General features: G+C 38.0%; 2 protein-coding genes across 8 annotated transcripts in view; one reads left to right on the forward strand and one right to left on the reverse strand.

Moving 5' to 3' along the window:
• LOC104596530 (FLUCTUATING-LIGHT-ACCLIMATION protein 1, chloroplastic-like) overlaps positions 1 to 15,156 on the forward strand; it is a 34,884-nt gene extending 19,728 nt beyond the window's left edge. For 4 of the 6 annotated variants that reach the window (XR_016080622.1, XR_016080620.1, XM_088895199.1 and 1 more), the window contains exons 4-5: positions 7,277 to 7,389; positions 7,471 to 8,113. The gene's annotated coding sequence lies outside the window, so the exon portion shown is untranslated. Of the gene's footprint in view, positions 1 to 194; positions 529 to 7,276; positions 7,390 to 7,470; positions 8,114 to 10,541 lie in introns of those variants that run through there. The other 2 variants (XR_016080623.1, XR_016080621.1) reach the window with 2 other exon arrangements.
• On the reverse strand, positions 14,049 to 17,700 carry LOC104596529 (putative serine/threonine-protein kinase WNK9). Of its 2 annotated transcripts, XM_010257725.3 has the most exons (7): positions 17,317 to 17,696; positions 17,166 to 17,203; positions 16,806 to 17,033; positions 16,466 to 16,686; positions 16,055 to 16,212; positions 15,536 to 15,974; positions 14,049 to 15,387 (listed from the first exon to the last, which is right to left on the reverse strand). In XM_010257725.3, the coding sequence occupies exons 1-7, from the start codon at positions 17,389 to 17,391 to the stop codon at positions 14,327 to 14,329; spliced, it is 2,220 nt and encodes a 739-aa protein (XP_010256027.1). In that variant the 5' UTR covers positions 17,392 to 17,696; the 3' UTR covers positions 14,049 to 14,326. The 2 variants fall into 2 exon arrangements, with proteins under 2 accessions (XP_010256027.1, XP_088751324.1); XM_088895198.1 differs by having other exon boundaries at positions 16,806 to 17,203; positions 17,317 to 17,700.
• Between the last annotated feature and the right edge of the window lie 293 nt (positions 17,701 to 17,993).

Below are 17,993 nucleotides of genomic sequence, written 5' to 3' on the forward strand. Positions count from 1 at the left end.
ACCGAACCGAAATCGAAATTTGTGAAAACCGAATAAACCGAACCGATTTTTTTTTTGGTTATTTCAGATCTTTCGGTTAAAACGGAAATTATTTAACTTGAGTCTCATTTCACCAAGATAAAAAAAATGTATACCAGTTATGTGGTTACTCGTTAAGTCAAGCCTTCTGTCAATATGTGTTTTATCCAAAACAGAGCAGCGACAACCGAGGAGGAAGATGCAAGAAGACCGGAGCTTGGAGGAAGATGCAGCGGCAGCCGCGACACTCGAAAATGATGGCAAGCCTTCTATCAGTCCGTGTTCTATGATTACCTGTCCAATTGATGTTTGATTGTGAAGACACATTGACTTAAGCCCTTTCTGATGGTACTATATGAGAAAAGCTGAGATAGAGGCAATCTCTTTTGTAGCAAAATAATTGAAGATGGTGTGAGGCAGGGCAGCCACTAACCAGCTAGCAACAGTACTCCGCCACGCTGCAATGGCAGTACTGATCCGACGAAGTAGAGTAGAATTCAAAACAGAGAGGTAGGCAAATGCAAGTGAGAATCTCTGCTTTTTGACCTACTGGGTAGTGGGTTCAGACATTCAGCTGCTATTTTAATTTTTTCTTTCACTCTTTTACGTTTTTCTTATTTCAGAAACTAGCAGGCGCCATTTTACTTGTTTTTCACTCTTTCGTTCTTTATAAATTATAAAATAAATAATATTAAAAATATATAATTATAATTGTAAATTGGTTTTTTCGGTTAACCGATTTATAAAGTATGATAACCTAAACCGAAACCCGAAATACAAAAAAATCAAACAACAAAACCAAAACCGACCGAATAACCGATTAGACCGAAACGGTTAAACCGAAACCGAAATTGCGGTTCGGTTTTGACCGAATTATGCTCACCCCTAAGCGGTGAGGACCAAGAACATGGACAAAGTATACACATTCAAACACCCTTAAAGGAATATGGAATGTCTCCCCCTCAGGAAAAAGAAGGCTGAACGGAGTGCTATATCCAAGAACACGAGAAGGCACCCGATTAATCAAGAACACTGCTGTAAGAATTGCATCACCCCAAAAACGAACTAGAACTGTAGAGCTCAATGTCATGCTTCTTGCTACTTCCACAATGTCTGTTCTTCCTTTCTGCTACACCATTCTGTTGTGGAGTGCATGTACAACTGCTTTGATGGATAATTCCATGCTCCAATAGGTATGATGGTAAGTTTTTTTCAAAGTATTCCCTGGCATTGTTTGATCTAAACACTTTCACACCCCAAACTGTGTCAACACCATCTGATGGAATTGTTGAACCAAAGACAGTACCTCATCATGTGATCTCATCAAATATATCCAAGAGTACTGAGAATAATCATCCACAAACAGAAGAAAATACCGTTAGCCACCCATAGAGGAAACATGGTATGGCCCCTACACATCAATATGATAAAAAACAGAAGAACATCTTTTATTACTTGCTTTAAAGGAATGTCTACAATGCTTTCCAAGTTGATAGTCCTCACACTCCAAACTAGACAAACTGACAGACTCAAACAATTTGGGAAACAAAAAATGCAAAGAAGCAAAAGACAAATGTCCTAACCGATTATGCCAAAGCATAATTTGATCCACTGACTCCGACTCAATACTCCTATTGACATGATGAATCTGATGATTGGGAAGCACATCAAGAAAATAGATTCCATTCACTTCATGACCACTCCCGATCGTCCTTTTTGATTCTAGATCCTACAAAACACAATGACCAGGGGAAAAAATCACAAAACAATTCAAATTCTTTGTCAAGCTACTAATAAATAAAAGATTAGTGCTCAGTCTAGGAACAAGGACAGAAGGTAGGGTAATGGTATCAGTTATCCTAACAGACCCTTTCCGAGCAATGGGAACATGTGATCCATCAGCTGTGGAAACTCTATCTCTTCCAAAGCATAGGTGGTATGAGGTGAAAATGGTGGAAATGTTGGTCATATGTTTTGAGGTTTTTGAGTCAATAATCTAGGGAGGTCTCCCTTTACCTATAGTGGATACATAATTTGCAATAGCATGTGAACTACCTGTGTGTTCAAACGAGGTAGAATGACTACCTCCTGATCCACCTGCACCTTGCTGTCCACTTGATAATGAGTTGGAACTGGCTGTATCCTTCTGATTCAGGAACTGCCCATATCTCTCCAATTCGACTCTCACTACAACTGCTGCAACAGACTCTTGCGAGGCTGTAGTAGGTGGCTTTGATAAATCCCCAATCATTGTTCCAACTTCTGTAATATCATACTCAGGGTTAAGTCCAGCTAAAAACTCAAAAACCCTATTCTTTTGTTCCAACTTCTGATAAGTTGTTGCATCTTTGCTACTTTCCCAAACCACAGTCTCCAAATGATCTATCTCCTGCCATAAGGTTTTGAGGGCTGAAAAATAAATAGCAACAAACTTATCTGCCTGCCTAGTATCAATCACTTGGTTTCTCTATTGATAGGCTCTAGCAACATTTTCATTCTATGAACAGGTTTCTGCTACTCCATTCCAAATCTCCTTAGCTGCCGATAAAAGTTCCTACTTATATGGGGCAGCATGGAATTACACAGCCAAGTCATCGCCATGTAGTTCACCTGTACCCATCGGGAATGGTTAGTTTCAGGTTTCTTTTCCTCACTGGTGACATACCCCAATTTCCCACGAGCACCAATGGCCATCTTTGCAGGTTGTGACTATTCTAAGTAGTTTGTACCATCCAACTTGATTGTAGTGATGGTTCCGGCCCCGAAGAGGTCTCCAACACCTCCTTCCCTGGATCCCATTTTTCCTGTAAATTTGTTTTCTACTCCACAACCCTCCATAATTCTCAGAATAGGTTAGGAAATCAATTTGAGATGAAAAAGAAGGTTTTTATCTCCTTTAGAAACCTCAAACATCCTCTTGAAACCCTAGAAGCCCCTTCCTCCAAAGATTCTTTTTTCCGTGGGAGCGGGAGAAGAGAGAGAAGAGGTTGTTGCTCCCTCCAGAGATCTCCAAAAAGGAATGGAACTTGAACCGCCCCCTTAAGAAAACCTCAAGGAACTCTAGAAAACTAGAGCGCCACTTTCTAGGTCAAAATTGAAGAGTCCTACTAAAACATGACTCTCCCCTTTCTCTAGTTCTTCCTGATTTTGGTGTAAAACCCTAGACCAGTTACAAGGGATTGCAATTCCACCAAAAAATCCAAAAACTGGGCTTACTTGAAGTCTTTGATCAGCCCTTTACCTTATCATGCAATTGGCCGATCTAAGGCTGCATGATGGAGCAGCTCAAGAAATCTTTAAACTCGCTCTGATACCAAGTAGAAAGGCTTGGACAACTTATTTTGATATAAAAACTGCAAAAGAAAGAAGAAAAGAAAGAGGAGAAAAGGTTTGAGCCAAGAAAGAGAGAGAAGAGAGATGGAAGAGAATGGGAGTAGCTCAGAATTAGGTCGGGCCGCCCCTTTCATTAGATTATATACTCATAAATAAAAGAGAGTACAAAGACAAGTATGCCCTGTCTGCTACTTGTGAGAACTTAAAAACACTCTACTTAAAACATAAAATAATGGGCCTAAGGTCCAATAACTCCCTAACTATGGTATGCAAATAAAAACATGTTATATCAGTCCAAACCTCAACAATATGCAGTGTGATTATACATGGAAAGTTCATATATTATTTGTGTTTTTTATTATTTGTTTACCTCATTGTGTCAAATTAAGCTATTTTACTCAACAAGCATGAAAGTCCATACAAAGGATGTGAGTAGCTTTAAATTGTAGTAGGGAATTACTTGTATTGTCTGAAACTTGTCTTACAACAAGCATGAAAGTCTACACACACACACACACTTGTGGTATCAGGATTTAATGTTCTAGGTTTCAGCTATGAGGTGTGATTAAGAAGTGAAATAATTTTTAATTTTTAATTTTTTTTGAATGGCATCAATTCGATTTAATGTTTTAGGTTTCAGCTATGAGGTATAATTGCAATTAGCTGTACTTTACAAAATTACTTAAAACAAATTTAAGAGGGGAAAAAGAAGAAAATTATTTTTAATTACATTCGGAATGTTATTCATAAAAAAATTACATTCCAAATGTTGGAGGTTACATGGGTATGTTTATAGTGTTGATAAATTTTGGGGACTTGTATGTATTTATGGGAGGAAAAGGGGCCTATGTAAAATTTTGATATAATTGGGTCTTTTGCTTATTTAAGCCATTGGTTGCATGGGATTAGGGTTGAGTGAGAGTGGACATTTTGTTGTGAGTCTGTAGAGAGATCAGCTTTGTATCTCTTATTCTCATAGTGGATGTTTTCCCTCTCTTCCTCCTATGGATGTAGGCTACTAAGCCGAACCACATTAAATCATGGTGCTTTCTCTCTTTCTTCTTTCTATTTTCTTCTTGGTTTACTATTCTCTTTTCTGCTGGTTGACATGGTATCAGAGCAAGTTTAGTGTGGGAATCAGTTTGGTGAATCAAGGAAGACTAGCAATCAAGTTGTTGTTCATGGTTACTATTCACGTTATTATTCATATGAGGTCTATGGTGCTTGAATCTATGAAACAATTTGTTAGGGACTTTTACCTTTCAATGAGGAATATTTTTCATCAATTTTCTGGAATTTTACTAGACCTCGAAAGGGGTGATACTGCTTCTCGTTGCTTCTTTTGGAAAACAGGAAAAAGCAACATCATATTTGGATTATCTTTCAATTTTCTCACACTTGCTTGGTAAACTAGGGCATCTTCCAGTCCTTATTTTTAATGATATTAAAGCTTTTTTTTGGATTTCCTCTTTTGTTGGCTCTATGCAAGGACTCCCTCTATGGAAGGATTTTTATTTTCCATCCTCATCTTGTGGGTTATACTCCCTGACATCTGAACTAGTTCATATCTTCAAGCAGATTCCGATTTCTATGTTGCATATAAACTGTTTGATTTATTGTCTTAATGGTTGGTTGTTGTTTAGTCAAGTTTGGTGTTTTCTTTGGGAGTTCTAATTTTGCAAAGAAGTGTTATAGAAGCTCTGCAACTTCTTTGGTCTGTTTATGATATATCAATGTCAACATGTGATATTGGATCTCAAGACGACTATTTGGTGTTCGAGAAAATGTCTCAATGGTGCAAAATTTCTGCAATGGTTTTCCATTGTTATGATCGGTTCTAATCTGATCTTTGTGACTTTAGTTTGATATTTGGACTATTTTGGTGAATGATGGGTCTCTTGTCATCGGTTAATAGTTAATATTTGGCTTGTTTACCTCATACATGTTTTGCATGGAAGAAGTTTAATGAAATGTTTCAGCAATGATAGTTTATTATACGCATCAATTATGAGTTATTGTTGAGGAAACCCTTGGAGTTTTGATCTCCTTAGGTGACATGGTATTTTGATTCACTTTATCTAGTTGGCTAACTCTGATTCTTTGCCTTGGTTTATGGAGTTCACCATAGTTGGCTTTCTTCTAGCCAACTCTATTTTGGTAATTTTATTGGCATTTTTGATTATCTAGTTGTTTAACATGGTTGGTTCTTTAGTTCGATGATTATGATTGGCCTTTTGATGGCCAACTTTGATTCTTTGGCATGATATGTGTTGGCTTTTCGTTGTCTATCTTTAGTTTGGTGATTACTAGATCATGATTTAGCTATACTCTGGCTTCCCGACATGATTTCATTCAGCTTTCTAACATCCAACTTTGGTCTCTAAAAGGCCCCTTCAACATCTCAAGTTTCATGGTTTCTATTTCAATAGTACACCGATTTTCATGGAGGTTGCTTCAACATCCTTGCAAACTCAAGTTGGTTTCCTCACTTTGAATTTGAGGGAGGGTGTAGAGAGAGATATTGTATTTGGGATTGCTTGCAGGGAGGGTGTTGAAGGTTACATGGGTATATTTGTAATGTTGATAAAATTTTGGGACTTGTATGTATTTATAATAGGAAGAGGGGCCTATGTGAAATTTTGATATAATTGGGTCTTTTGCTTATTTAAGTCATTGGTTGTGCGAGATTAGGGTTGAGTGAGAGTGCACATTTTGTTGCGAGTCTGTAGAGAGGTTAGTTTTATATCTCTTGTTCTCATAGTGGATGTTTTCCCTCTCTTCCTGCGGATGTAGGCTACCAAGCCGAACCACTTCTCTCTTTCTTCTTTCTATTTTCTTCTTGGTTTACCATTCTCTTTCCTTCTGGTTGATACTCAACACACCTTCAACTGTGAAATTTAAACAGTCAAATATAAAACAACAAAATTGTAAGGTGGAAACTGGAGCATGGTAGTATTTTCCCCTTCTTTTGTTCTAGAATTTCAAAAGGCTGTCTCAGAGAACCCTGAGATAGGGACTGTTTTCTAGCAAACCAAAAGAGTCATGCTAGAAAGGTTTTAGAGGGACTTGGCAGATAGGATTTCAAAACCAGCCAAAAGACTGACCCTGGTATCAGATTGAAAAAGTAGAGGCTGAAAGGGTAAACAAAAAACCAAGGTTCAGCTAATACAGCAGATGGGGATCGGTCTGTATCGTTGGACTCTTTTTTCTTTTTTTTTTTTTTTCTAGCATTTTTTTTTCAAACCTGTTCGGGGGGTTGGTACAAGGCCTGTCTACCCCCTAAAACAGATCAACCCCCCAAAACCAAGCCTAAAGTGGTGTACCGGTAGGTCACTGATATGGCCTGACATGTAACGAAATTTCAATCCTTGCAAAAAACTACCAAATATTGCAGAGCAGTCAAATGATTCTAATCAGAAATTGTGCTGGTCTTTCTATATGGTTGGGAAGCCTGGATACCTCTACACGCCTAGTATGCTGTTGTCAGATATGATACTTGTTGGATATGATGCTGGATACTGTATGGATTTCCAGATGTACTTCACAGCATTTAACACTTTGAAAATATGTAAAATGGTATGTTTTAACAAATTATACTAGAGAAACCCATGAAAAAAAATTATACTTAATAAGATCTGCACGTGTTAGAAATTTAATTAAATATAGTAAGACACAAATCTTGAAAAATGACATTTAGCTTCGAAAAACTAGACAAACTCATGATATAAGTGTATTATTACATGGGATACTTATATCAGTGTCCAGGATTTTAGGAAATGGAGAGTTGTATCTCCGTTTCCTGTATGTGTCCATGTCTGCATGCATGTCTGGGCATCAGAGATGAGAAGCAACAGACAGGGATCGTTCTTTTTTTGGTTACTAAGATCATAACTTTTCTTTTGACATTGCAAATGCTTCATTTCAGATAATAATCTTGGTTGCGGCTGGAGGAGTATACAAATTTCCTTTCATCAATGGCACTGCAGATTTGAAAGAGGCGTGCAGAAACTGGGTTCCATCCCCTCCAGCAAAACTCTGGTAACAATAGAATTTACTTTAAATGAGAAGCATTTTGCTTTTGTGAGGCCATCTCTGAAACCTATGTTGATTCCCATGCAGGCTGTTGAGGTATTGCGGGCTCCTCAAAACGAAAATGACGCTGTCAGAGAGGAAACTGCTAGAAGATTACCCACTTTTGAGGCTGAGGCCCTTGTAACTTTGAAGAACTGCTTTAGCCTTGTTCATAACTCATAAAAGGTAAGCTGGTTTTAGGATATGATTGGGATTTATAGAAAAGAAATATCTATAAAGAAGGGCACATGTTTTAGTCGTGTAAGATTAAATGCGTGTGTTTACCTGCAACCCTTACTTCATTTTCTTCATTTTCATCCTCGGATAACCCGCCCCTTCTGGCTTGTCATGTGAAAAATTTGCCCTAATGAGTTGGAAGGAACCGGTCCCTAGTGCATCATCATTTATGCTACCTGTGAGAATTAAATGGCTGAGCGGAATATCAACTGTTTGAGCACCGGCAAATGGCAACCTGCAGGAATTAGCTCCCGTAGTCCCATTACAAGGCTTGATTGAGCTGATGTCCTCTGGTTTCGTTGGATATCGTCTTTGCAGGGTTGGGGTCCATTTACAATTTCAGCTTTCATCCATTGAAACTGCTGAAATAGAGTTATCAGTTATTCCAAGACCCAATACAGATGGTTAAAGGCCCATTAAATTTAACTATGTGGAATTGAAGTCTCTACAAACAGCCTCTCATACGTGCATCTTTTAAGACATGAATGTTTCAAGTTTCAACTATGTAAGAATGCCAAATAACAGTCGTATGTGATGTCATAAAATCAGGGCGGGGAAGGAGCGGTGGAGATTAGTAGGGGTGCTTATCAAAAAGCAAACTGAAGTAATGAAATTAAATAAAAAAAATCTGGTTAACCGAATTAATTGTCGGTTTGGTATTTTTGAAAAATTGAAGGTACCGATTTATATTGGTAAATCAATATGAAAAATCGGTAGTTAATTGAACTGACTATGTATGTATGATCTAAAAATTTGTAGATATTTTATCATTATCTATACACGTTATATATAAATATAATATAATATGTTATATATATTTAGTGCTTATATTATATATTTATATAATATAAAGTGAAAAATTCAATCAGCCAAAACTGAATTGATCAATGGTTAACCGATGGGTTTTGGTTTACGGTTTTTCAAATACTAAAGGACTGGTTCAATTTGAAAGAGGCCCACCGTTCAGTTAACCGAACTGTGAGCACCCCAAAGAGAAATGAGCAGTGAAAAGTGAAAACCCATCACATTCCCTACAAGAGGAATGGAACTAGAGGAAACATCCATCTCTTATTTTTTAGAAATAGGTCTGAACTCTGAACATCCCCCAAGTTAGAACTAGCCACAAGCCTCCTTCCCTGGTTGACAGAATTTCTCAGGATATCTTAGAAAACCTCGTTAATCCGAGAGGTTACAAATCTATATTTTTAAGACTAGGCCCTTCTCTTGATCCAGATTCTCCAGAAGTACCACTGACAACTGCCAGGGACTAGGGAGAGCGTTCTAACCACATAAGGAAGGCCGAGGAGTGGAGATCGATTTTGATAGAAAAACGTCATAATAGAGATAGGGTTGGAGATCAACTTTTTATAAGAAAATGGTCGATTTTGTTTGAGAAGAGGCCGCAATGGATATCTTGGATGTGATAATTGTAGTTGTAGAATCTATTACTCATAGCTGTTTTGGTAACTCAAATTAAAAAAAAAAATATTGTCATTTAATGGGAGCCTGGGAGTGTTTTCATGTTATTACACATTTCAATCCGTATTTTAAAGGAGATTCTCTTACAGGGAGAATGCGTATGCCTATTTTTTAGAAGCATAAGAAATTTCAGTTACTTTTAAAAATAAAAAATATTACAAAAATTTCCAGAAAAACAAAGGAAAAATATTGCACACATAAACGGTCACATTTGAAAGTAAAAAATATTGCTTCAAGAAAAGGGTGGCTAATTAATTTAAGTATGTGTTTGGTATAGTTTCCGTTTATTAAATAAATATTTATACTTGATTTATCTTCAAAACCGAGAAAAGTATTTGATAAATCGTTTATGAACAACTAGGTGCCACATCAGTGGAATAGTGAATAAATGCTCAACTATTGGGAGAAGTGTTAAAATGAAACTTCCCCTAACGGTTGACATGTACATAAATCAAAACCCATTTTTTCAAATATCAATATATATGAATAAATATGATGGAAAAATAGCTAATTTAATGATGACATGGTGGCATTTTGATAAATGCCTATTACAAAACGCCCACTAAACAAAAACACACGTTAAATCTATACTACTAATAAAAGAGCGAATAACCCCATTTTCTGGATTTTTTATTAAACATTTTTATCTCTTATCTAAGCAACATACAACGGGAATAAAAAAGGGCATATATGTCTTTTATTCTCAGTCCAAAAACTGCCCACTTATAACAGTTAAGAAACTGCCTACTTATAACTATTCAAAAACTGTCACTTATAACAGTTAAAAAACTGTCCACTTATAACTGTTCAAAAACTGTCATGAATTATAAATAATTGTCTTGGAGATACTGTCACGTGAAAATACACATATATTTACTAGTCTTACAAAATAAAAGAACGAGAAGAAATACACAAAAAATGAACAAAATCATTTACCAGTTGAGTGCTGGGATGGAGGGGGAGAGCTTGGCTGTTTGGGAGGATTCTGTGCATGACACGTTACCCCACTCAGTCCCTGCTTGTTTTGTGGCTAAAAGAATATTGTCTCCTGTGGTAACGTGTCGCGCTGTGCCATGCACTGGAAGCTTTCAAACAGCCTTGGGCTGTATTTTCCAAACATCCAAACTTCTTTTTTCGGGGGTGGAAGATATTAAGGGCCACCACACTTCTGGAGAGGACCCGTACACTTGTGCTTGCACAAAGAAAAGCATTAAATGATTCATAAATTCCTTTATCCTTGGTGAACAACAACCATCTGCCTTTCTTGTTCATTCTGGTACTAATATGTCTGTAGAAATAAAAAGAGATGGTGATATTAATCTTTGTAGATGGCTTTTTCATATCGAATCGGCGTTCTGCAGTAGGCTTTATCATCTTGTCTCCTAATTATGGTTTTATTGCAGTAATAGTGAAGCAGTTCAGTTCGAGGTCCGGAGCAAGCAGAGCCAGAGGACTGGGCCAGTGTTAATTCATTAAAGTAGGCTTTGAGAGGAGCTTGAATACTTATTCAGTTAATCTTCTTCAACCATGAAGAGTAGATGGATGGAACAAGCCTTCATCCAAGAACTAGAATACTTAATGAGTCTTTTTGATAGTTGTGATTTGTCTTGTATAAGAAGATAATGTAATAATGTGATAGCTCATAAGGTAGCAGGTAAAACTAGACAAGAAGGATACTTGCAATTCACCGTTTCTCCACCCAGATGGGTATGAGAATACTTTTTGGCTCAAACACAGCATGGAGATGTAATTCAATCTCCTAATGAATCTTCTTTTGCCAAATAAAAGAAAATGAAAAAGTTATAGTTTTCAAAGGATTTACAAGATTTGCTGAAGCTTTTGTCTGCCATTATGGTAATTTGACATACTACTTGATAGATGCTAAGCATAGTTTGATTCCTTTGCTAAAGTTAATATAGATTCCCGGGTCCATTTAATGATGGATCTTGATGCTCCAATAAAGAATTTATGGCAAGCTATGAACCTTCTAGCATCTGTCCTTCCTCGTCTGAACCTTTAGTTCCGGATCCTTAAGAGCTAAACGACCCAATAATCTTATAAATGACAATCAGGTTAGAGGAGAGAGCCCAAATAAAGATGACCCACACCTTGGCTGGCAGCCAAAATAAGCCTTATCTACAGGCTTTTTGTTTTTATTTTTTTACTAAAAGTTTGACTTTGAAGGCCTCATATAAATCACGAAAACAATTCCAATACAAGGTGGTCACAAGACTACCTTGTACATTAGGGTTGGTAATTGGGTGGGTTGGGCTGTGATGGGTTCAATATTGTGAAATCTGGGCTGTTGCTAAACCTAGAAAGGCATCTGGGTCACAGTCAACCAAGATCGAAACATGATGATTACAATTTGTTGGTGTTTTATGTGTATGATTCAAATTAAAAATGTTATAAGTTGTGTAGCTTGTATTGTTTTCGCCATGGTTTTCAAAACTGGACTGGACCAGAAAAATCGGGAATCAGTCATTTAATCGGTTCTGTTTTATCCCAAAACTACTTTTTGGTCAAAAATAATTGATTTAGTCAGTGAACCACTAACCCAGATGGTTGAACTGTTGACCCAGACAATGGTTTTTGGCCGTTTGTTTTTGTTTTTTCTTTTAAAATTTTTCATTTTTTTTGTTAGAGTAAGCCATCCGATCGGACCAGATGGTTGGACTGTTCAACCTAGGAACCAGACCCCAAAACAGTTCCCTATCTGATCCGGTTTTAAGCTTGTGAGGTTATTAAACTCAGCTTGAAGCTTGGTTTAGACCGAACCAAATAAAGTTTTTCATGAGCCAAGCTTGAATAGCCTGTGAAAAATTCGGCTTGTGATCACCCCTAAATGCAACTCCATTGGCTGATAGGTATTGCACCAAAGGACACGTTCCTAAGAGAGACAAAAATGGTTTTAAGGATAGTGGTCTTCTGTCATGCCTCAGCTATTTTCCAATAAGCGTTCTCTATCTTTTTGTTTTGCACCTTAAATTTGATCATCACAGATTTGTTGCTGTTCTAGTTTCAATAGATATCTACTGCCATATTGATGCCACTAACAACTTCCATACTTATTTTTTCCAACTTAGTTTAATGGGAGAAGGCCAGAAGCAAATTGTTTTGATTTTAATGTTTAGCTAAAATTGATAGAGAAGGAAATCAAGCAGATGATCTCTAGCAAACAAAGGCCACCATTGTATGGAACTATGGATGCTTTGGACGATCAAGACTACTAGAAATTTGAAGGAAAAACATTTGAAGATGGTAAGGGAACAAGGGACGAGCTACCCGCAAGAACTGTGAACCTCCTCTTCCTGATATTATCAAAACCTTAAAGCTTCATGGGGTCATACCTCCAGGCCAGAGAAGTCGACCCATCAGCTATCGAGCTATGATTGCAAACAGTGGGGGACGGTTTGGGTACCCCACCAAGATCTACAGAATCAATATGAAGGATATGCAATCACGGGCCAAAGCCTAATCAGAAGGACATGCACAGGATAGTTGGAAAGGAAAGGAACCGGGTGTAAGAGGTGACAGGCACAAGCAAAATTTTCAACAGAGATTTCAAGTGATCATGGATTGCCATTTGTACGGTAACATACTTTTCTTCGCTTTTTCGTTGTTGAATTCAACATGGGAAGAGTGGGTCTTAACTCTTAAAAGTAGTTCCTTTCTTTTCTAAATTTATATGTCTATAAGGAATCTTGACCCACAGGTGATCCAAAAAAAACCCCACCTTTTATTTTTATTTTTATTTTGAGGACACAACGCTTCCATTTTGCACACGCACAACCCACCAAACGATGAAAAAGGTGAATAAAAATGATAAGAAAGAAAGCAAGTTACATCATCATCATGATCACATTATGAATGTGAGAAATTTCAAAAAGCATGAAAGCTTCACAATCATGCAAAAGAGAGCATCCAATCCACCTTTACCTCTCCCTATCTCACCAACCTAACCAATTAACCATTCAATTCTGTCCTACTACATCAATGCTCGTTAACTAAACTAAAACAAAGGCAATCTACTATTAAAATTTGGACTGAACTTATCCCCAATCACTCAATTCAAAAGTTGTCTACACAGTCACATTCAATCAGAGGTATCATTCTCAATTCTCATATTCATGGAAATTTCTACATGACCTTTCACCTAATTAGTTTATTGCTTCATCTATAAACAATCGGTATTTGGCAATAGGGGTGTCAATTGGACTGGATTTGGTCCAATCCGATCCAGTCCAATGTGAGCCCATTATAAATGGATCAGGTCCAATTCAATCCAATGAATGTTTTCGACCAATTTAGACCGGTCTAATTCAATATTTGGACCGTCCAATCTGTTCAAATTCATTTTGATTTAGATTGGTTTCAACCCAAACTCAGTCAATGGATCAGATATTGGCTTAATCCAACCCAATCCAATATAAATTTGTTACGGACGGACCAGGTCCAATCCAATCTAATAAATATTTTGGACTGGATTGGTCCAATCCAATATGTCTTGTTGGTCCGTTCAATCCGTACAAATTGATTTTGGACTGGACGGGGTCCAATCCAAAACCGGTCCATTGACACCCTTATTTGGCAATAACCAAAGGATGAGTTGCGATGCATGCCCAACCATCATAATAAACGGGTGCACATGTACGATCAACCTGGATCTTCCAATGGAGGTGCTGTCTCACGCATGCTTGTGTGGCCTGACTTTAGAGTCTGGCCGATGGACCTTCTGTTAGTCTGGGGTCGTCTAAAAGCATATTTTATGCTGACCTGCCCCTGGTATATAATGTAGCTAGAATGTAGATGTTGGGCAAAGGCCTAAAGGATGTACCAGATATATAATAGATTTAATGGTGTAACCTTATTCTGTGTGTGCATGTGTTTTATCTTTTTGAATGAAGTTCTGAAGGGCAAAGAAGAAAAAAGAATCTTGTTATCATGCTTTAAATGGATAATGTACATGGACTCAAATATCATCCAAGTGATCAAACTTGGAGAACCTAGAAGCTGTAAAATTTACATATTTTCTCATAATCACAAAGTCCCATCACCTCCATTTTGGTTTTTCCCAAACAATGGAGAGAGAGGTGGAGCTTAAGACTAGTACCAAATTATCAAGCAAAATATACAGCTTGTGTGCAGGTGTAACCTTGGTGAAAGAATCAAAGAGGGCCTTACAGAATTAAACGTCAACAGCATCAACTGGAAGGGATGTTGTCCGGTGAAGAGAGTATGGAAGCTGTGATCCAGTGTAAAAACTTTTGGCAGTCGCCATTTGATCTGGACTGGAGTCATTTTTCGCCTCACAATTTCGGGCCCTTGGGACTTCCGAATTTGGGCAGCTCTTCTGAATGTGAGTGGGGAAATAAGAAATAAAATGCTTCTCGGAGGCAAAAGATTTCAAGAGAAGTTCATCATTATCTCTTTGCAGAGGACTTGAAACTGGATTACATGTAACTCCATTATCATTTCTGTGTTGCCTGCTGTCAGGATCTGTTGAAGAACCTGAAACTTTGGGCTTAAGACCTAACTGATGATCTCTAAGTTCCCTCAGTTCCATTTGATGCTTTGCTTTGAGCCATCTCAATTCTTGTCTAATCTCATTCTCATAGTCATCTGTTAAGGCACAAGCTGGAGGAATTATTGAAAGAGACCGGTGCTTGGAGTTTCTTCCATTAAACGCATCTTGGTTCTCCATATCTATTGTTCTCTCATTGTTAGCATGATCCAAATGGTTGTGCTCATCAAAGTGGGTTCCTCCAGATCCATGTGAACTTAATTCAGTGTGTTCATGATGAGCCCAAATATCTGTATACTGTAGGCCATCTGATGGGCTTGATACCATTGGTGCACCTTCTGTAATGCAGTGCTCTGACCCCTCCACTTGGTATGTGATTTCTTCAAACCGACCATGCATAGCAGCACACCCATGTTGAGAACATTGACGTACTTGCAAATTGACACCCGGATTGTTCAAGGAAAGATAATCCAGAAGAGAGCCAGTGGAAGAAACATTGGAGGCACAATTCTGACAAAAGTTTGCACTTGTAAAATGAGGTGTTTCCTCTATGCCTGGCCCCGGCCTCCACTCTGGCACCAAGGATGCAATCTCCCCATCAATCATATCTGCTATCTTAGTCACATCTTGGTCAGTAATATCCAGCTCGGCAACCATTTCTGTTGCAACACTCAATGCTGTATCTGTCTCTATGTGAAAAGGGAAGTAGATGTTGCGGATACGCCCTACAGAGATGTTTGAAGAATTGAATTTAGTTTTATACCAAATGACATTTCAATAACAAAAGAAGAACAAGTAGTAACAGAAGAAACAGATATGATAGTTATGGCATGGGAATTTAATGAAACAAAATTAAACACTTGGATTTCTTACCTTCTTTATCAGCAATCCTGAGCCTTAAAAAGATGCTACCATCCTCTTTTCTTTTGCCCTTGATTGTGATGTCAACGTCTGTATAATGCTCATCCTCTTGGTAAGTGAAAAGTTCAATCCCACTATGTTCAATCTCGTCAGGGTGGTACACCCATCCATTCTCAGTTTCATAATTGGGTTCATGGGAGTACCCATTGATCCATGAGTTGTTGCTGTGATGGAGTTGAAAGAGAGGCTGCCTTAGAAGAGGACCCACATCATCAATCTCTCTCGAGCATTCTATTGGTCTTACATCAGATCCACAATCGTCAATTTGGAGAAAAGGGTCCTTTAAAAGCTCCCTCGCCGGGAGCCTCCGAGACACTGTGGCCAAGCATTTCTCTACGAATTGTCTAACTTCAGGATCCTTCACTTTATACAGGGCATCCGGTTTCTTCCCCTATAGAAAACAGAGTAACATGTAAATGGAGGAAGACCAGAGACGAGAATCATAAGCAAGCAAAGTTGAAGGGTTCTTACAGAGATAACTTTCTTGTAGATCTGAGCCGGATTAGTGCATTCACTATATGGGTATTCAAATGTGACCATCTCCAGGATGCACATCCCAAAAGAATATATGTCAACTAGTTCATTGTATTCCTCTTCATACACCTCTGGAGCCATGAACTCCGGTGTGCCTGAGTAGATACATAGACAGAAAACCCAGGAAAAATATATGAATGAAACTTCCGACTGAACCATTCTCGCTTAATCAATTAAGCTCCGCCAATAAGTTATAGAAAAAAAAAGGGGGGCATTGGGAATCAGAAACAAGTTATTGCGTTCATGCAAAACTCATTCAGCTTACAAGATCTCAATTATTTTTCTTCTGTTATAGATTATTTATGATAAAATTTCAGGGAGCTTGAAAGTTGAAACAGCTAAACGTACCAACACAGTGAGCGGCGTGGGATTTGCGGAGAATGGCGGCAAGGCCGAGGTCGCCGATCTTGATCTCCCCTTGGTTCCCATTGATAAAGATGTTGTCGCACTTGAGATCTCTGTGGATCACAGGAGGATCATGGCTGTGGAGATAGAGTAGACCTCTCAAGATCTGTCTACACCAATGCTTAATTGCTCTAATGTTAACCCTCCTGTGCTTTTGCCTATACCTACCAAAAGAGATAAGGAAAAAAAATGAGATAAAAAGGGCACTCCAAATTTTGAAGACCGGCGCACAAATCAATTCAAAAAGAAGAAACAACACCAGAAAAAAAAATTAAGAACTTACTGTCTAAGAGTCCCAGAAGTAAATAACTCAGTCACAAAGTTTATGTTCCTCTTTGCAGTGTCAACCCAAGAAGTGTAGAACTTCATGATGTTCTTGTGCTTCAAGGTTTTAAGTAAATGGATTTCACAGTAAAGCCTCTCAAGATCTTCAGGGCTCTGGAGGAAATCATAGAGCTTGACCTGGTTCCATGCAACTTCAATTCCTTCATACTCATCAAAGGCTCTGTAACTGCATCCAAAAACAGAATCAAGGGAACAATTATCAACTACCCATTTCAAAAATTGGAAATTACAGAAAAGTTCTAATTTGCAGATAGCAAAAATAGGTGAAGCAGAAAAATATGGGGATAGAGACACATACACTGTCTTGGAAGCTCCCTTACCAAGGATTTCGTCGTACTGGAACAAAAATGAAAACCACAATCAGTCTTCAACAAGCTGATTCAAAGAAAAAAAAAAAAAAACTGAGCCATAATAGAAACAGAGAATCAGAAGTCGGTAGAATGAATTACCCTCCCATATCTTCCAGTTGGATCAACTTCAACAAACTCAGAATAATCTGGTTCAGTAGATGAAAGACCATTCATTCTCTATTTCTTATTAGTCCTTGTTATGATTGCTTTCTCTCTATATCCTTTTCTCTTTCCGTTTTAACACAAAAAGGGGGGGTAGAAGAAAGAGAAAAGATGAATCAAAACACAAATGTGGAGATAGAACGACCGAAGGGGAGAAGGAGAGAGAGGGAGAGGGAGATGCACGAGTAGTCCTGGCGAGTCCATCAAATGACAAGGTGTTCCAACTCATATACATGGAGGCAACTCTTCAGATGGATTCGGACCATCTCCACCCCACGACAAAAACTGACAAAACCAGGAGGTCTCTCTCTCTCTCTCCAGAAGACTTGCTTTTCTAAGCAGAATACAACACGATTATGAGCAGGCAAATACTATTTGAGTATTGTAAATAAAACTGTTATTGGGCCTTTGAAGCTATTATGCCAATTCTATGATCTGGACCTGGGCCTACTGATTATGGTGAGGCTAAAGTTGCATGAGCAACTGAACATGCTATTAATTATATTTAATTTCAATGCATTTTATGTGAAAAAGTTTTTTTTTCTCGGAAATTAAAAAAATGGAAATTAAGACTCGGAGTGGATAAAATTTTGCTTTGAGCATTGGGCTGTAGT

This window comes from Nelumbo nucifera, chromosome 1, assembly GCF_055504915.1.
Source record: "Nelumbo nucifera cultivar China Antique chromosome 1, China Antique-T2T, whole genome shotgun sequence".
In the NCBI taxonomy this organism is placed as follows: Eukaryota; Viridiplantae; Streptophyta; class Magnoliopsida; order Proteales; family Nelumbonaceae; genus Nelumbo; species Nelumbo nucifera.

What these genes read in the sequence shown, in the direction of transcription:
- LOC104596529 (XM_088895198.1), bottom strand. Translation starts at nt 17,391, where the DNA reads ATGAATGGTCTTTCATCTACTGAACCAGATTATTCTGAGTTTGTTGAA. An exon ending in CAACTGGAAGATATGGGAGG is followed by an intron (nt 17,204 to 17,316) that starts GTAATTCATTCT and finishes TTTTTGTTCCAG; the next exon opens with TACGACGAAATCCTTGGTAA. An exon ending in ACTTCTGGGACTCTTAGACA is followed by an intron (nt 16,687 to 16,805) that starts GTAAGTTCTTAA and finishes CTCTTTTGGTAG; the next exon opens with GTATAGGCAAAAGCACAGGA.